The 19,784-nt window shown below is 35.0% G+C and overlaps 1 protein-coding gene across 2 annotated transcripts in view; it reads right to left on the bottom strand.

Moving 5' to 3' along the window:
• ZC3H6 (zinc finger CCCH-type containing 6) overlaps positions 1–19,784 on the bottom strand; it is a 65,170-nt gene that overhangs the window by 5,519 nt on the left and 39,867 nt on the right. The window contains exons 3-8 of one of the 2 annotated variants that reach the window (XM_090281732.1): positions 19,220–19,342; positions 15,947–16,022; positions 13,350–13,483; positions 7,083–7,199; positions 6,384–6,497; positions 250–357 (exon numbers count right to left, since the gene is read on the bottom strand). In XM_090281732.1, coding sequence (XP_090137858.1) covers positions 250–357; positions 6,384–6,497; positions 7,083–7,199; positions 13,350–13,483; positions 15,947–16,022; positions 19,220–19,342 — 672 coding nt within the window. Of the gene's footprint in view, positions 1–249; positions 358–6,383; positions 6,498–7,082; positions 7,200–13,349; positions 13,484–15,745; positions 16,023–19,219; positions 19,343–19,784 lie in introns of both variants that reach the window. The other variant, XM_090281731.1, reaches the window with a different exon arrangement.

Below are 19,784 nucleotides of genomic sequence, written 5' to 3' on the forward strand. Positions count from 1 at the left end.
TCATTTTTGATAATGAGAATGAGGTTCAAAGAGGTAAAGGATATTTCTCAAAGTAAATTAGCTTTTTAATGGCAGAACAAGGATGAGAATAAAAGATTAGCCCAAAATTGCTGCTTCCTACCACACTGTATTAATGAAACATGAAATAACAAGTCTTTGACTTCTCAGAAGTTTTATAAAACATGATGCAAGTCAAATGAATCTGTAGAGAGACCTAACAAATAATCAAGGTACAAAAATATTACTCACTTTGTCCAAAAGTTTCTTCGTTTCTTTAGTCAAATCATCATGTGAAAATTTACACTTGTCTCCTTGGTAACATTTTGCTCCACTATGATAAAACTTGCATGGAAATTCATGTAGATAAAAGTATTAAGGAACAGACCAAATACAATCAAACTCTAATATTTTTAAACCAAAAACATAACTGTGCTGAATCAACAGGACTCTATGATTACATGTTGTACTGAATTTTCTATAATCATATCAGGTAATTTATTCTATTTTAAGAATAAATATTTTAGTTATGCAGCAAAACATCAAAAACTCTACTAAAACTAGGAAACACTTTTTAAAGAAAAATATTTATAATGGTTATACACATCCTATTCCTTTACACAATAAAATAAAATATTATGCAGAACAAATGAATTTTGTAGCAACACCTTGTATCTCTGAAAAATAAGGGGCTTGATATGTCATGTTAAAATCAACCCAATAACACGAGCTACAGGGTAGTCTGACAAGACTAGTCTCACTCAAGGTTTACGAGACAAACTTCTAAAGAAAATACTAAACCTAGAAGTATGGTGAAAAATACACTATTTTCAGATGGTGTATGTTCAGAGAGAATTTCTAGATGGTTTTAGGAAATTTATTACTGTAATCATTACATTGATAAGGTCAAAAGAGAATAGTTAGACGATCATCTTAGCAAGTGCAAACAGCAACTAATAAAATTCAAAACCCTCTTTTGATTTAAAAAACTCTTATTAAATAAGAATATACCTAACTTGATTTTTTAAAATCTATCTTAAAACTACAGCCATATAAATTAAAGCAAAAGGACATTATCATTAAAATGTATACTATATCTGCCACAATCATTACTACTTAACATTATGCTAGACATGTAGCCAACACATTTAAAACAGGAGGCATAAATTATTATTTACAAATGGCACGAGAGTGAGAAAAAAAATGTAGTAAAGATAGACTGAAAGCTCTCAGAAACAGTTTAATAAGGTGTTTGGTTTCTGAAGAAATATGTCAATTCTGGAAAAATATTTTCTTTTTCTTGAATAACACAAATTTATTTTAACATTTTGATCCAGAAAGGAGGATTGTTTGCCCTACTAAATATTAAACATGCTCTTACAGAGGGGAATGGTCAAGTAGCACCTTGTGTAATAATAGAAGCTGAACTGTGCACATAGGGAAATTCAGGATCTGGTAAACGTGCCATTTTAAATCACTGAAGATGAAACAATGAGTTAACCATTTGGAAAAAAATTAGGTCCTTACTGAACATCATATGTTAAAATAGAATTCATATGAAATAAAGATGTGTTTAATAAAAATACAACTTTCACAATCACAGCTCAATCACATTTTTATAAAAATTAGATGTAAATGTATACCTCCACTTACAAACTTTAGCATAGAAAAAAATCTTAAAAGAATATATGCCACACTATTAGTATAATTATTCCTGAAGAGATTACTTAAATAAAAAAGTTAGCTTTAAAGTTATCAGACACATACCAAAGTAGAGAGAATAATACAATCAGCTCCCTCATACTGGTCATGTAAGTTCAATAACTTCATCATCTGTCAATTTTGTGAGCTCTATGTCACTCTATACTCTCCTCACAACACTCCCTCAAAAAACACTGGAGTATTCAAAAGCATATTCCAAATACATTTAGTCTGTGAATATCTATATATTTCAAACAGATAAGGAATATTTTTCTTAATAATCACAACCTTATCATTAATATGAAACACTAATGTATCTACTTTATCTACTACCCTGTCAATATACAGAACTTTCAAACTGTTTTTAAAAAATGTCTTTTTATAATTGCTTTCTTCAGAGCAGGATCCAAACATGATCCACAAATTGCATCTAGTCAACATATATCTCAAGTCCCTTTATTTTTATATCATTTATTTGTTAATTTTAACATTTGTCATAGATGTTAAAATAAATACTCCCTATCATATCAAGAGGGATCTGATGTCCAGTATTTCTTTTTAGTGCTAAGACTGATCAGTTGGTGCAGATGTTGTCAGCCCAATTAATCAATTTTAAAGTTTCTCATCAACACTTCACTTAATGATTTTAATAGCCCAGTAATCACTGCCCAAATCCATTAATGCACCAGAACTTGCAAAATGGTAGGATTGTTACGTCAGAGGGTGAACTTCTGTGTAATTTTGCTAACACTGCCCAGCTCTCCTAACAAGGGTTCCCTATTTCATATTTACAACAACAGTGTCTGAGTGTGTCTATTTTTTCAGAACCTTGCTAACAAACTCTGCTGTCACAATTTGAAGGGGGCAATTTTTTGCAAATCTGAAGGCTACAAATGGTATCTTGGACATAGATTAAATTGCATTTCTTATTATGAACAGGATTGAAGATCTTTTCCTATGTTTTTGGCCATCTGCATTTCACTTTGTGAATTATCTATATCTATTACCCCATTTTTCTTTTCAATTTTTTTTTGGTGTATTTTATTAATTATGCTGTTACAGTTGTCCCAATTTTTCCCCTTTGCCCACTTCTGCCCAGTAACTCCCTTCCTTCCAGCAACCTCCACCCTTAATTCTTGTCCATGTGTCGTGCATGTTAAGTTCTTTGGCTTCACTCTTTCCTACACTATTCTTAACATCCCCCTGTCTATTTTGTACCTACCAATTAATGCTTCTTGATCCCTGCACCATTTCCCCCATTCTTACCCTTCCCCATCCCAGCTGGTAACCTTCCAAATGATCCCTTTACCTATGATTCTGTTCCTATTCTGGTTGTTTCCTTTGTTTTTGTTATTTTTAAGATTCTATTGTTAATAGTTGTGAGTTTGTTGTCATTTTAACGTTCATAGTTTTGATGATCTTCTTTTTCTTAAATGTGTCCCTTTAACATTTCATATAATAATGGCTTGGTGATGACGAACTCCTTTAGCTTTACCTTGTTTGGGAAGCACTTTATCTGCCCTTCCATTCTAAATGATAGCTTTGCTGGATGGAATAATCTAAGTTGTAGGTCCTTGTTTTTTATCACTTTGAATACTTCTTGCCAGTCCTTCTTGCCTGCAAAGTTTCTTTTGAAAAATCAGCTGATAAGTCTTATGGGAACTCCTTTGGAGGTAACTCTCTGCTTTTCTCTTGCTGCTTTTAAGATTCTTTCTTTATCTTGAACCTTTGGCATTTTAATTGTGATGTGTCTTGGTGTGGTCCTCTTTGGGTCTAGCTTGTTTGGGACTCTCTGTGCTTCCTGAACTTGTATGTCTATTTCCTTTGCCAAATTTGGGAAGTTTTCTTTCATTATTTGTTCAAATAAGTTTTCAGTTTCTGGCTCTTCCTCTTATCCTTCTGGTACCCCTATAATTCGGATGTTGGCATGTTTAAAGTTGTCCCAGAGGTTCCCAATTCTCTCATTTTTTTCAATTCTTGTTTCCTTCTTCTTTACTGGTTGACTGTTTATTTCTTTCTTTTATTCCAAATCACTGATTTTAATCCCAGCTCCCTTCCCATCACTGTTTGTTCCCTGTATATTTTTCTTTATTTCACTTTGTATAACTTTCATTTCATCCTTTATTCTGAAGCCATATTCATTCATTTCTCTAAGCATCCAGATCACTAGTGCTTTGAACTCTGCATCTGAAGGGTTGGCTATCTCCATTTTGTTTAGTTCTTTTTCTGGGGCTTTGTTCTGTTCTTTCATTCGGGTCATATTTCTTTGCTTCCTCAATTTGGCAGCCTGTGTTTGTTTCTGTGTATTGGGTAAAGCTGCTTTGATTCTGTGCCTTGACAGCATGGCCTAAAGTAGTAGGTGTCCTATAGGGTCCAGTGGCACAGCGTCCCCCATCACTCAAGCTGGGTGGGCTGGGTATACCCTCTTCTTGTAGTCGAGCCTTGGTTGCTGTTGGCAGGTCAATGGGAGGGGATTTACCCAGACCAGTCAGCTATAAGGACAAGCTGTGACCACTGACCACCAACCTCTGCCCTCCACGGAGGAACAGTTCTGCAGGGGCAGAGTGGTGGTACTCCAACATGGTCTGTAGCTGTACATTGGGTGTGCTGGCCCTGGGGTTTCCCAGGTGGTGCGGGTCAAGGTCAGCCCCTATCTATGTTTTGCCTGGGGCACCCTGCCTGAGCTATAAGACAATCTGAGATGGCTGCTACTTGTGCTGGGCTTGGAGATTCCCAGGCAAAGCCAAGCTGTGAATCTAGCCTGGTTGCTGCTAGTGATGGGCCTCGAGCTTACTGAGTCCTGCTGTTGCTTGTTCAATAGGATTTAGGAAGTTGTGAAGCACAAGCCAAGACCAGCCATTCATATGGAAAAGCAGCCTGGGTGGGCCCTTCAGTTGGGTGTGGTCAAATCTCTGGGAATCTCCAAGGTGGGTCAAAGGGTGTTGTCCAGGTTGATGGATTCTCAGATATGGCACCAGCTTGTCTGCTCTGTGAGGGGAGGGTTTAGAAAAGAGCCAATGGCTTCTGCTCACCTTGATTCCAGACATTTCAGTTTCTCCCTGTACACTACTGGTGTCTTTCAAGCTGCCAGCCCAGTGCTGGAGCTCAGAGGGAGTGAGTCTGAGGAAGTGAGTGTATGTGTGGGGTCTTTAGGATGAACTGCTTGGGGATCCAGCAGTTTCTTCCACCGACTCAATCCCCACTGGTTTTTGTAACCAGAAGTTGTAGGGACTTATCTTCCTGGCACTGGAACGCTAGGCTGTGGGGCCTGGTGTGGGACTGGGACTCCTCACTCCTGAGATATCCTTCCTGAATTTTTATCCACCATGTGTGGATGAGAGACCAGCCCATTCCGTTTCTGTGCCCCTCCTACCTATTTCAATGGATATGGTTTCTTTAATTCCATAGTTGTCAGGCTTCCTTCCATTCAACTCGATTTCTGATAGTTCTGGCTGATTATTGTTTTGTATTTTAGTTCTAATTTTGATATGGTTGTGCCAAGAGGGTAGTCCTGTCTGCCTATGCCGCCATCTTGACCGGATTACCTCTTCTCAATTTTTAGAAACTCATATATCAGGCTGTTACCTCTTTGTAAGTAATATAAGTTACAAACAACTTTTCCCATTTTATTATTTACCTTTTACTTTGTCATTTTTGTTACGTAACTTTAAAAATTTTTATGCAAATTTTCAATCTTTTTTCTTATTGATTCTAGATTTTAAGTAATACTCCTATTTGGATTATAAAGGAATCCATTCACATACACCTCTAGTATTTGTATAGCTTTATCTTTACATTTAGATCTATAATAATGGGGATTTTTTACTTTCCTTTTTTACATTATTTTTTGAACCAGACAAGACTATTTTAAATTTTATCTGGAAAAATAAATGTGAGTATCTACCAAATATCAAGTTTGCTGGTAAGGCAGAAATAGTCACAGAAAAGTAGCAGAGATATGAGAACAAACAGAGTATGGAGCCAAACAGAAACTCTAGAACAAAAACATGTATATAAAATATTTCATCGTGATAAAGATGAGTTTCAGATTGGAGGAGAAAGGCTCCATTAGTTGTTAATGTAGTGAAAAACCAACTAGATATTGGGGGGGTAAGGGAGTTAACAAGAACAGATATACTATATATATATATATACTATATATACTAAACTATATATATATATATATATTTTTAAAGGACTACTATAAACATATAGTAATATATCAATTTGGGTGGGTACAGGAGTATAATTTAGAAGTATATATTTCCAAAGGAAGAAGTAGGGGACAATATATAGTGATAATTTGGTATAAGATTTGATGAGACTTTGTAATATTCAACAATGATATTACTTATGAACCTAAGTAAAAATAATTAAATCATACAATAAATATTTTGCCAACCACTCCTTTTAGAAAGCACATGCTATTGAGATACTTATAAGCTGAGTACATTAAATACAAAATACCTTTATTTCAGATTTTTTTCCAAAGGGAAGTTACTTATTTCGTTTCCCTACAGAATAAAAATTAGTCTGCCTTTTTGAAGTAAAACAGCTAAGTTTATATAATGTGTTGTTTTAAAATTAAAACCAAACTAGGCTTTCTACATTGTACATATGATTTCTAAAACCCTCAATTACGCTTTCAAACCTCAGTATTTTGGTTAATATTTTCAGTAAAGGATATTATGCATGTAAATGCAGTTCTCCCCTTTAGTACAATATCCTTGTAAATAAAATTTGCAGATCTCTTTCTTCTTCTCCAACTCTGCATCATGATCAAATTTACATTGATCTCCCTGTTCACAAAAAGAAAAGGACAAAAAAAGACGCAATTAAATGGAATCTTCTCCATGGCATTTCATAATTAAACTATGGTTATATCTTCAGTTTTTAAATAATGAGCTAATAATAACTCAAACAATTCCTTCAAGTATTTGCCAAGATGCTGGGTGAGGCTGTGCGCAGCGACAGCACAATGCCATGGCCTCAGGGCCTCTGCCCACTCACCATGTCTAGCTGAACTACTGTGGGGACTTATTTAACCCTCTGGTGTGGCCATGTTTACAACGAGTCAATAATAGTAAGTACTTTCTAGGGTTATTGTAAAGATTAAAGCACTTATATTATTAACCACTTTGAAGAGTACTTGTCACACAGTCAGTATTATGTTTACTAAAAATGTAATTTCAACAAATTACATTATTGTACCAAAATATATTTAAATGAGTTCTGATGTATAGTATTTCCATTAATTTGCATTTTGAAGAACTAGTTTTATTACAACTAAATGAGAAATGAAAAACTAACCCCCCCCCACCAAAGGCTTACATTGTAAAGAGTATTTGGAAGTAAAATTATTTATGATACCCCTATAAATTTACCTTAATACATCTCCCTTCCAGAAAGTATTTGCAGATTTGTTTTCCTTTGTGTTCCACTGTGTGCTGATTAATAAATTCTTGAGTCATTACCTTCCATTTTTTCCCTGGTTTATTATACTGTAAGAAAAATATTTATTTTAATGCAACATATAAAATATTAAATAGGTATTAAAAGGCACAGTCAAATGGATCTGGAAAGCAGTACAAACTATTAAAAATGGTCAAGATGACACACTGGAGAGATACGTTTCTCGTAAACTGCTTATTGCTACTCGCGGTTGCAAAGAGCTCTATTTGTATTTTTTTAAAAGGTTTTATTTATTTATTTTTAGGGAGAGGGGAAAGGAGGGAGAAAGAGAGGGAGAGAAACATCAATGTGTGGTTGCCTCTCATGCACTCTCAACTAGGGACTGTCCTGCAATTAGGCATGTGCCCTGACTGGGAAAGGAACCAGTGACCCTTTGGTTCACAGGCTGGTACTCAGTCCACACAGCCACACCAACCAGGGCTCTATTTCTATTTTATTGAGGAGACATAACTACATTTTAAAAAATAAAATTATGAAAAGCTAGAAAATTAACAATAATGCTTGGTTTTGGCAAAGGAAGAAAATATATGAACTCCCATATAGTATTGATAGGTATGCTAAAAAAGACTTAAAATATCCATATTGTTTGACACAGAATTTGTACATTATGGGATTATTCTAAAGAAATTATTAGGGAGGCACAGAGAGATATATTCATAATAATAACTAATGCATAACTACTTACATAGTGAAAAAAAATCAAACAAAAAACCTAGAAATATTCTACATACCCCAAAATTATCCCAATTTTATAATAATCAAGATAAAAAACTATAAGAATATACCCTACATTTAACAGTGTATGTCTCCAGATGAATCTCTCAGAAATTATTAATTTTTGCATGTGTGGTTATTTTGTACCTTTTTTAGGAAAAAACACTCAGGGAGGATGTATTACCTTTAATTTATTAATTAAAAAAATTAAGGGAGGGACTTCTGGCCAAGATGGAGGCCTAGATAGACAAGCTTCGTCTCCCTCCACACCTAAGAAGGATTACAGCTACCTCAAAACTAGAGACAACCAGAAGTTCCAGAAAATCGAGCTGCAAAGAAGTCCAACAAAAAAAGCTATAAAGAAGAAATACTCATCCAGACAGGTAGGAAGGGCGAAGTCGGGGAGTAGAGGACACAGTGTGGTGGTGGCAGCAGCGGCAGGCTGGCAGAAAGCGCAGTCACACGGTTTAAAAAGTAGGGAGGGACACCTGGGGAGCACTCCCAGCACCAGACCAGACGGAACAGCTCACAGTTCCAGCACTGGGTAAAATAAAGCCTCATTGCTTCTGCCTGTGCAAACCAGTAGGGGGTGGGGCGGAAAAGAAACTGCTGGTGTCGGTAGAGTCCACTTGTTTAAAGGGCCCCAACACCCTAGAACATCCACAGACCTACCCACTCTGGGAACAACGGACAGGGCAACAGCTAGAGGGGCACCAGTTCCATACAGAAGTGGAAGAAATGCCTGGAAAAGGGGCGAGTGCTGAGCAAGCAGCATTGTTCCTTCTCAGACCCCTCCCCCACGTAACAGCGCCACATTGTGGTGAAACAGGTCACCTGTACTGATGAATACCTAAGGCTCCAACCCTTATAATGTAACAGGTGCAATAGCTCTACCTAAGACACAGAGGCAAACAAACACAGGAGCCTGTCAAGGTGAGGAGACAGAGAAGTATGGCGCAAAAGAGGGAACGGAATAAGGTTCCAGTGGGAGAACTAAGCAATGAGGAGATAGCCAACATAACACACGAGAAGATAGCCAACCTAACATGTAGAGTTCAAAACACTGGTGATAAAGATGTCCACAGGCTTGACAGATATGCTTGAGTATGGCAAACGCATAAGGGAAGAAGTGAAGGCTGTGCTAAGTGAAACGAAGGAAAATCCACCAAAAATCAATGGTGAAAGGAAGGAAACTGGGCTTCAAATCAATGATTTGGAACATAAGAAAAAAACAGTTAACCACTATAGAATGAGGAAATAAGAATTGAAAAAAATGAGGAGAGGCTTAGGAACCTCTGGGACAACTGTAAATGTGCCAACATCCGAATCATAGGGGTGCCAGAAGGAGAAGAAGAGGAGCAAGAAATCGAAAGCTTATGTGAAAAAATAATGAAGGAAAACTTCCCTAATTTGGCGAAGGAACTAGACATACAAATCCAGGAAGCAGAGAGTCCAAAACAAGCTAGACCCAAAGAGGACCACGACAAGACACATCATAACTAAAATGAAGAAGATTAAAGATAAAGAGAGAATCTTAAAAGGAGTAAGAGAAAAGAACAGAATCACGTACAAAGTGGTGCCTATAAGACTATGAGCTGATTTCTCAAAAGAAACTTTGTAGGCAAGAAGGGTTGGCAAGAAGTATTCAATGTGATGAAAAACAAGGACCTACAACCAAGATTACTCTAACCAGCAAAGCTATCATTTAGAACAGAAGGGCAGATGAAGTGCTTCCCAGACAAGGTAAAGCTAAAGAAGCCCATCATCACCAAGCTATTATTATATGAAATGTCAAAGGGACTTACTTAAGAAAAAGAAGATCAAAACTATGAACATTAAGATGACAACAAACTCACAACTATCAATAACTGAATCTAAAAAATAAAAACAAAATCCAACTAAGCAAACCAGAACGGGAATAGAATCATAGGTATGGGGATCATTTGGAGGGTTATCAGCTGGGAGGGAGAAGGGGAAGAAATGGGGAAATGGTGCAGGGATTAAGAAGCATAATTGGTTGGTAAAAAATAGACAGGGGGAAGTTAAGAATAATATAGGAAAGGGTGAAACCAAAGAATTTACATGCATGATCCATGGACATGAACTAAAGGGGGTGGGATTGCTGGAGGGAAGTGGGGTACTGGGTGGAGGGGAGCAAAGGGGAAAAAACTGGGACAAGTTTAACAACAAAATCAATAAAATATACTTTAAAAAATTAAGGGAAAAAAAGTGTATGTTGGAAAATCTCACAGCCCTACTTGTTTTCCTTGGCTCTCCTCAGGCCCTAGCTTGACTTCCGCTGAGTATAAGAAGACTGAGTTGGAGCAGGCGATGGTGTTTGGCCATGCTAAAGACTGCTGTTCTTGAAGCCTTGAAACAGCACTGTTCTTCATGCTCCCAGCATGCACTCAGTGGTGCACTGCAGGAGCACAGTGAGTTTGTTTTTCTGACTTGATTCCCGTTTTTGCTTTTCCCTCAGTTTACTAGAAGACTGAGAACAATGTTACATGACCTACTGAAAATACTAAATTGCCTCACAGCAAACGCTTGAGGCAACATATAGCTAGACTTAAATATGATCCTCAGTGCTTACAGCTGAAATATACATTATAAGAATTCTTTTAAAAAGCACATGAAGGTCATGGCCAGGTAGCTCAGTTGGTTAGGGTGCCATCCCAATATGCCAAGGTTGTGGGTTTGATCCCTGGTCAGGGCACAAACAAGAATCAACCAATGAATGCATAAATAAGTGAACAAATCAATGTTTCTCTCTTCCTTTCTCTAAAAAGAAATCAATAAATAAAATTCTTTTTTAAATAAAAAAAAAACACAAGAATACCAAGAAAACAGTTAATCCTAGAGGTTCTTTTTAAAAATATAAGTATACCTAAATTGCCTGAGAAAAGCTCAATAGAATTGCTTATACTATATTTTAATAGGAACATTTAATGTCTTAAATCTATGTAAATTAGACTTAAAATATTTTCTACTTGTTCTAAGTAGATACAAATGACCAGCTCACATATGCTGTCTGTACAAAGAATCAGGCTGTAATAAAATAGCCAAAGAGAGTTCATTATACAAAATCAGTGAGTCAACTTGAGAAATATACCTCTGAAATTAAACAATAAAAATATTTGCTGATTATTACCAACACCCCCCGAAAAATGCACCAAGTAGTACCTATGTTTTATTAATAACCCAGTCTTTCTGTCAGTCTATTTTACTTTCTAACGATATGCCTCAATGTCTTAATAGAGGACTGTGGGTTTTTAGCTTTGTTTTTCAGTTTAGTCCTGATTAAATGACTACAAAGTATCTCAGTATCCACAACTATCAGAAACCTATAATCAAGGTATTCTAAAAAACAAATAAAATTTTAGGAAAAAATAAAGTACCTAGAAGATTTGATCTTTTACATTTGAGCCTATAGAAGAAAAACAAATGTCCTCTTATTAAGTAATTGCTGGAAGAATCACAGAAATAATCTGGTTCATCACCCTCAATAAAAAAATATGAAAAACGCAGATTAGAGAAGTTAGTGACTTACCAAAAGTCACATGGCATGTTAGCAGAGTCAGGACAGAACTCTGCCCTATCTTACACACATCTTAAGAAAACACAACTCAAGAAAAAGGGAGAGAAGGGAAAGGTGGAGGGAGAAAGGGAAACCCAAACCACCTACCAGTCATTTTAATTTATTTACTCTAGAGAATGTATCACATTGGTACAAGGAACAAGAGCATAAAGATATTTAAAAAATATACCAGGAAAAGAACACATATTTACAGAAAATGTATTAGCTACTATAAAGACTAAAACATTTTAAGAATCTTATGACCAACGGAATTAATGTCTTTAAAAGTCCATTAAAAGTTTGCTTGTTCTGTGACTACCCTTGAGTTTTCAAGAAAACTAGTGTAGATGTGCAAGCATCCTGAATTTATCTGGCCTCTGGGGCTCTTCCGCTTCGTGAAAAGCTAGGATGGAAATGGATCTACACTGGCCACTCAGCATGTCCACTCGACCATGGAAGGGCCTGAACATGAGCACTGTACTGCTTGTTTCCAATTATCACAAGAAGAAATCTACCATGATAACCCCTAAGCTGACACAGTCAATGACATATTTTAATCTTGATAAATAAAAGAAAAAATAGTATAAATCTGATGGATGCAAAGGAAAGAATTTATTCTCGTTTTCTATTACAGGATAAAGAATCTTTTAGTTGTAGCCCAGATATGTAAATATCTAAAGTGTTAGTGCTCGAAGGGACCCTTAGAGTTAATTTAATACTCCATGTACTCTCATTTTACTGATTAAGCAAACTGAAGCTCAGAGACAGCAATTGCTTGAAGCCATGTTTTCCTGGAAGCTTCTTTTTTTTTTTTTTTCAGATATAGAGTGTAGGTAATGGATGTAAAAGAAGGCTTACTTAGAAAGTATTCATACTAATTTGGGTTAGGGAAAGCAGCACATGCTAGAGGTCTAGTGGTGTAGGAAGATTCACAGGCAGGTGAGAATCACCCAGAAATCCTAGGCTTGTTTCAGAGCTATTCCATGGAATGTCCAACAGGCTTCTTTATGCCCAACCTGCCCAGAGCCTTTAACATGTTAATACAGACTAAGAATCCCTAAGAGAAACATGGCATATGCAGGGTTTCACAGTTTATCTGGGCTTCAACTTCCTTTTTAGGCCACACCTATTAACATCTCCCTAAGTGGTATATTAAGTAGTACATATGAATAAATCTTTACCCATTATCTTTAAGCCCAGAGATCAGAAAACCAAGTATTTTCTATTACAATATATTACTATCACCTTTCTCTCAATCAAAGTTATAACTATATAACCCACCCCTGCTCTGTAAATTCAGTCAGACCTCACTGGAACCATGGCAGAATACAGAAAACAGAAAGTTGCTACACAGTTGAAACATACATGTGCAAGTTCAACTATTTATTTGATATCTACCATATGCATGGTTCATCAATTCATCTTTGCAGCCATCAGTTCATCTTCCCAACTGCCTATATCTTCTTTTATTCTTTTTTAATACTTTCGACTCTAGTAAGTTAATTTACCTTCTTGGCCCTGCTACATATTGAGCTATTACCATTTTATTGCCATTTGCATCTGGGGAAGATGACCCCTAGAAAAGGAAAACCCAACAGAGAACCAACAGAGCATACATTTTTGCTTTTAAACATTATCACTTTTATTTTGAGGTGCTTTTAAATACATCATTTTTGTCTGGAAATCACCTAAATTTGCATCTCTATATCAGAATTGTGACTAATTAGAAAATAATTATATTTTGGAATTTATTTATATTCATGCACTCTGAACTAGGAATTTTTCATTTACTAGGAAAGTAGCATTAAAATCACAATGCTTTCTTTGCAGCCAAATAGGTTAAAAGATGGAGAAGCTACTCCCCTCATTATTTATAAACTCACCGTACCTCTTGAAAGTCATCCATTCCTGAAAACATATTGGGCCCTTTACCAGTTCTTCCCCCACGATCTTTACGTTTGATTTTCTTCGGCAAACCTCGTCCACGACCAACATTAAAAGTTTTGACCCTGTGTTCAATACCTAAAAAAGTTAAAATGTACTTCAGATATTATAGAAAAACAGCACAGCTGTCAACATATTAGTTTGTAGGAAACAGCTTATTTTTAATAGTCTATAATGTACAGTGCATTTTCCCCCTTTAGATTCAATGAAAAAAAATTCAATCTTTACATTTTACTTCCTGGGTACTGCTTATTCTTCTGTTTCTTAAGAGATGTTAACAACATAAGGAAGGCAAGGAACAAGGATGTACATGACTGGAGAAATCAAATCCAGTTTCATTCTTTTCAATTTTCCTTAGAATAACCAATAACAAGGATTTCTGCTTTTTAGAGAATTAAATATTATATTCATCTCAGTAGAAAACATTGTAAGTATTAGTGGTTAATTTATAGCAAACTGAGTTTCTCTTGATAGCATATATATCTCCAGGTAAAATTTATACTTGTCTTTTACTTTTTGAAAACTTGTTATTTAAAAGTACCTAAAGAGATACTCAAATAGCAATAATTATATATTAGCGTAGAAAGTTAAAATATAAAATGATTTCTTATTTTACCAAAATCATATTAAACTAATAAACTTTCTAATGATCTTAAGCTTACAGAACAGCCAGTAAGTATATGAAAAAATGTTTCACCTAAAAAATTAAAATTAAAAAATAGCATACCAATTTTCAGCTCAAAGAATACCATGGATAGGGACTTGGGAGAGTTTGGCATTTTCACACACCAGTGGGTTGTCATAAACTGGTACTTCACCTTTTTGGATATCAATTTGGTATGTGAATCAAAACCTTAAAATGTGTGGCTATGTCTTCTGAATCAATTCTACATTTCACAATTTATTCTTAAGAAAAATGTTTGCCAATATGTTTTCTGAGGTATGTATCAATATGCAAGGTTAATCACAAAATTAAAAAAAAAAACTAGGTGCAACTTAAGTCTCAAATCATTACTATCAAACAAACCTAATAATTTGTTAGACAAATTGCTTAACTGAACAGAATGCTGGCATTAAAAGCTACTTATTAACATAAGAATGACAGAGATACAGTTCAAAGTTCAAAGAAAAAAAACAAATTACCACAGTATGAATTTTTTAAAATTGTCAGAAAAATTCTGAAAGAATGTACGTACACCAAAAACGTTAAAGTTATTATGTCTGGATGTAGAGATTCAAATTATTTTATCTTTGATCTTTGCTGGGTTATCTTTTCTACACTTAGAATAAGTTTTTTGCATTTGACCATATATTCCTTTCATAATCTGGAGGAAAACAAATGTGAAAAATAAAATGCAGTGCTCTGTTCTTTAACAGCAAAATCAGAAAGAGCCCGAAGGAAAAATCCCAGTGGGAAGGGATGAAGAGGCCTTCACATTCCCACTAGTCCCACTGTTTGACTCCAGGGATAGATTTATAATTACAGTTGCAGATATATAGACAGATTCCTTTCTCTTTAGTTCAGCAAAGCTTAGCTTCCTATTTTTCAAAGGATTTTGCTAGAAAATTTTTTTTTTAAAAAGCCATAGAAATAAGCAAATTTACTTAAAACTGACTCCTTTTCTCAACAATAATTACAGGACAGGTACACAGGATTTGGGTGTCCACTATTTAATCTGAGCCTCATCTTGCTCCAGTTTCCTTGAGCCAGACACTCTGACTGGACATTTCTTAAGCCTGACATGACCCTTATGTGGCCCACAGTTTCTATGGCAACTTGCCCTGATCTCTCCAGGGATCATGTGCACTCAATATAGCAGATGAATAGGTGATGACTGTAGAAATTTATTTAGATTATGTTTTTATTTCCAATCTTGAAGGATGTCCACAGTCCTAAATACACTTGCATAATAAATGTGACCACTGTATCTTAAAGCCTAATAGAAGAATAGCTTCCCAGAACTCTGTCCTCACAGGTCTAAAATATATAAAGTAATACACAGAGCAACAGAGACAATGGGAAAAGGTAGGTAATTTTTGATCAGTATACTGTATCATACAGAAGGGAAGGGAAAAACATAACAGGAAAATTGTTTTACACTTTTATATGTTTTTAAAATATTAGAATTTATTTTTAATTCAAATATTAAGATAGCAGACAGATTGAAATATTTGTACATTTTTGTTTTCAGGGTCTATAAAATAAGTAAGAACTAATTCAGGAACCACAAGAATAAGCTGATCTTGAGAAAGAGATAAAAAATGTAAGCTTTTGTTCCACAGCTACCTGTTTTAATAAGGTTCTCATATTCAAAAACAGACTGACAATTTCAAACTTACCTTGATGAATTCCTTTCATTCTTTGCTTTTTCCCTGGTTCTTTAGAAAATGATGATACTAAAGCATTATTGGAAGGTTCTTTAGCTTGTCTGTATTGTTTCAGCTGACTGGCAAAATCTTCCTCTGTTTCTTGACTGTAATTATCGAAGCTGTCATCACTGTAGTTACCGAAGTTGTCATCACTGTAGGTACTGTACTCACCATATTCTTTACTTTTAAATTTCCTGTTATGTTGACTCCTTCTTGATGTCATGTAGCTTCCTGATATATGTCCATGCTAAGTGAAAATGGACAGTCACTATTAGGATTTTTCGGTTACATACAGGAATATGATGAACACAGGACATCTTTTCTCCCCCAGAAAATTGGGAGAAAGAAGGAGATAGTTATTAGTTCTGCCTCTTGGTTAGTACTGAACTAGGACACTATTTAAAACTAAGTTGAAAAGTAAATGTTACTCTGATATCAAATTTAATAAAGTTCAAAGATCCTTGCTGGTAAGTTTTATTCACTTTTTGCTTTCCATGTCCCATGTCTCAACATTTGTATACATAGGATACTTAAAAATCCACAACATCATCTGTGAATTCTTTCTCCAAATAAAACAGAAAAGGTCTTTTTGAAAATGAGGAAAAGTAAGTAAAATAGCTTGAAGGAGGGGTAGAAAATATATATAGTTTCCTAACATTAAAAATTTCCCCAATTATATGTGTAAGGATGTTATATTTAATAAAAACTCTGAAAAATTTTATAAAAAGAAAGTGTTTATTCTAAGGTCTAATATTGAAAATAGATATTTCACCACACAGTGATGTTTTTCTCCCTCTCTTTCTCCTTTCACCTCTCTCTAAAAATAAATAAACAAATAAATAAATAAAATTGTTTAAAAAAAATTAAAGCAAGATGGCTTTCATTTGGGATGTTATAAAAAAATAGATATTTCACTAGAAATGAAAGACATATAGTAAATAAATTGCTCATTATGAACCATTTATTACAATATATTTTATTGCTTCTTTACTACAGCATATGAAAATAAAAAACACACTTCAATCCTAGAAGTTTATTTAATGACAGTATTCCACCCTATCTCTAGTCACTGAAACATTTTTATTAGTTCTAGCATACCTTCTATCAATTTTTTATAAGAAAAAATTGCATAAAATTAACACTTGAGAATCCAGAAAAACCCAGACCATGATTCACCTTCAGCTCAGTATATTTTAAATGTGATATAAAAACACATGCAGAGAAATATTGTTCTTTTCCATAATTATAAAATATGTAACTAGTACAATCAAGAAAATCAATTAGCTCATCAATTTAAAATTTTGAAGACACTGTATTAGATTTTTTCACATGTTTTAAGCAGTATTTTTAAAGTTTATAAACTGTTCTCAGTCTAGTATTTCAGAAATTCAGAAGAGGAATCGAAATTGTAGACAAAAGGCAGTGTTTGTGACATTTCTAAAAAAGCCAATCGAATAAAACAAATTGCTTAAAGACTAAGTAGCTGAATGCTGCCTACATTTCCTTTTATAAAAATGTAATTACATTGATGCTTCAATGATATATTTCAAATGTTTCATAACTAAAAATTATTGTTAATAGGTGTGCATGAATTTTTCTCTCGAGATTAGATATTTACCATAAAATCCTTTTTCTTTATATTAATTCAATTATTTTTTACAGCCTTTAAGAAAAAATCTTCATATTCCTAGTTTTTAAAATAGAATCATCCCTAGCTTTCAATTTATCCCCTCCCTAGTTTTCTCAACTGCAGACATTCCTAAATGGCCTCAAATGATGCAAACATCCTATCCCAGGGCTCCCTGCGTAGTGGAAGACTCTAGTGTGGCTTCTTGAGGGTCAGAGACCCACCCACACTGGCTACAGAGCAGCCCCATTAGTGATCCAGCACAATGTCTCCTTATGCTATACATGTTCGTTGTTTAAATGAACAAAACACACTCACCAACAAGGATCTAGTGTTTTTTAAAGCCCTCCTGAAAAAAGATAAAAGAAATGAAAAAGACTATGAATTCTACCACAGGACATAGCTTCTCCAACCACTGTACTGACTGATTATTAGGCCATCCACACCGCTAGAATGTCCTATTTCTGCCAATCAGGATCTGGCCCCATGCAACCTCTGTGAGCATAAAATGAAAGACCAGGAGGCCCTGGACAAAAATGAGGAAAAGAGAAGATACATTGAGTCCTCTAGTATTAACACTACATTCTATTTTTGGCCTGTAATTTTGTAGAAGTTATATAGTAGATATCTGTTTCCTAAGAAAAATGGATTTTTTAGGATGTCCCTAGGGTATTTTCTAAACCACCTGCCAGCACCTTACCTCCAGACTGTGAGAAAATAAATTTGTTGTTTAATCCACCTGATCTGTAGTATTTTCTTATGGCAGACCAAGCACAGAACATGTATCTTATAAAATATTTTTTCAAAATATCAGAGAGCAAAGAATAAAATTGAAAGTTTAATTTTTCCCTTTTTAAGAAGCGGTACCTTAAAACCTCAATGAATACCATTTCATACACATTAAGGAGATTATTATCAAAAAAAACCCACAGAAAATAACATTTGACAAGGATGTATAAAATCAGAAAACTTCACACATTGTTGGTGGGATGTAAAATGATGCAGCCTTTGTGGGAAACAGTATTGTGGTTCCTCAGAAAGTTAAACATAGAATTCCCTTATGATCCAGAAATTCCATGGCTATAAATATATATTTATGTTCAGAGCAGCATTACTCACAACAGCCAAATGTGGAAGCAACCCAAGTGTCCATCAACAGAAGAATGAATAAACAAAATGTGGCAGCCCTGACTGGTGTGCTTCAATGGATTGGGTGTCGACCTGCAAGGTGAAAGGTCACTGGCTCGATTCTGGTCAGGGTACATGTCTGGGTTGTGGGCCAGGTCCCAGGTTGGGGGTGTGTGAGAGCAATGGATCGATGATCCTCTCACACATCCATGTTTCTCTCCCTCTTTTTCTCCCTCTCTTCTCCTCTCTCTAAAAATAAATTTTATAAAAATCTTAAACAAAATGTGGTATATGCATACAACTGAAAATTATTCAGCCTTAAAAAGGAAAAATAATTCTGACACAATACGCTACAACATGGATGAACCTTGAAAAAATTACAAGCATAATAAGCCAGATACAAAAAAACAAATACTGTATGATTCCACCTATATGAGGTAACTAGAGTGTGCAAATTCATAGACAGAAGGTAGAACAATGGTTACATGGGATTAGGAGAGGGGAAATGAGGTTTTATTGCTTAGAGGAAACAGTTTCTGTTTGGGATGATGAAAAAGTTTTGGAAATGGATAGTGATGATGGTTGCACAACACTGTGAATCTACTTAATGCCACTGAACTTTATATTTAAAAATAGTTAAATGGTAAATTTTATGTTATGTATACTTTATTACAATAAAGAGGCAATACCTGAGAAAATGTGATGTCATAATCCCTGTAGAAACCTGTTCTTTTTTTGTGGGAACTTTCTGTATGTTCGACATCTGAATCAAAGCTGTAGTCTGAACTGTCATCACTAGAGGGAGAATTATGCTAAAAGAAGGAGAAAAGAAATATGTTATATTTGCAAAGAGAAGAATACTTATTTATTATTATATTTTATTGATGATGCTATTACAGTTGCCCCAATTTTTCCCCTCTCCACCCAGCAACCCCCCACACCCTCAGACAATCCCCACACCATTGTTCATGTCCATGGGTCATGCATATAAATTCTTTGGCTACACCATTTCCTAAGTACTTTACATCCCCATGGAAATTCTCTAACTACCTATTTGTACTTCTTAATCCCCTCATCTCTTCACCCATTCCTCCATAGCCCCCACTCATTTGGCAACCATTAAAATATTCTCTGTATCCACGATTCTGTCTCTGTTCTTGTTTGCTTAGTTTTTTTAGATTCAATTGTTGATAGATATGCATTTATTGCCATTTTATTGTTCATAGTTTTGATCTTTCTTTTCTTAAATAAGTC

Source organism: Furipterus horrens, unplaced genomic scaffold, assembly GCF_987537825.1.
Source record: "Furipterus horrens unplaced genomic scaffold, mFurHor1.1.pri manual_scaffold_6, whole genome shotgun sequence".
Lineage (NCBI taxonomy): Eukaryota > Metazoa > Chordata > Mammalia > Chiroptera > Furipteridae > Furipterus > Furipterus horrens.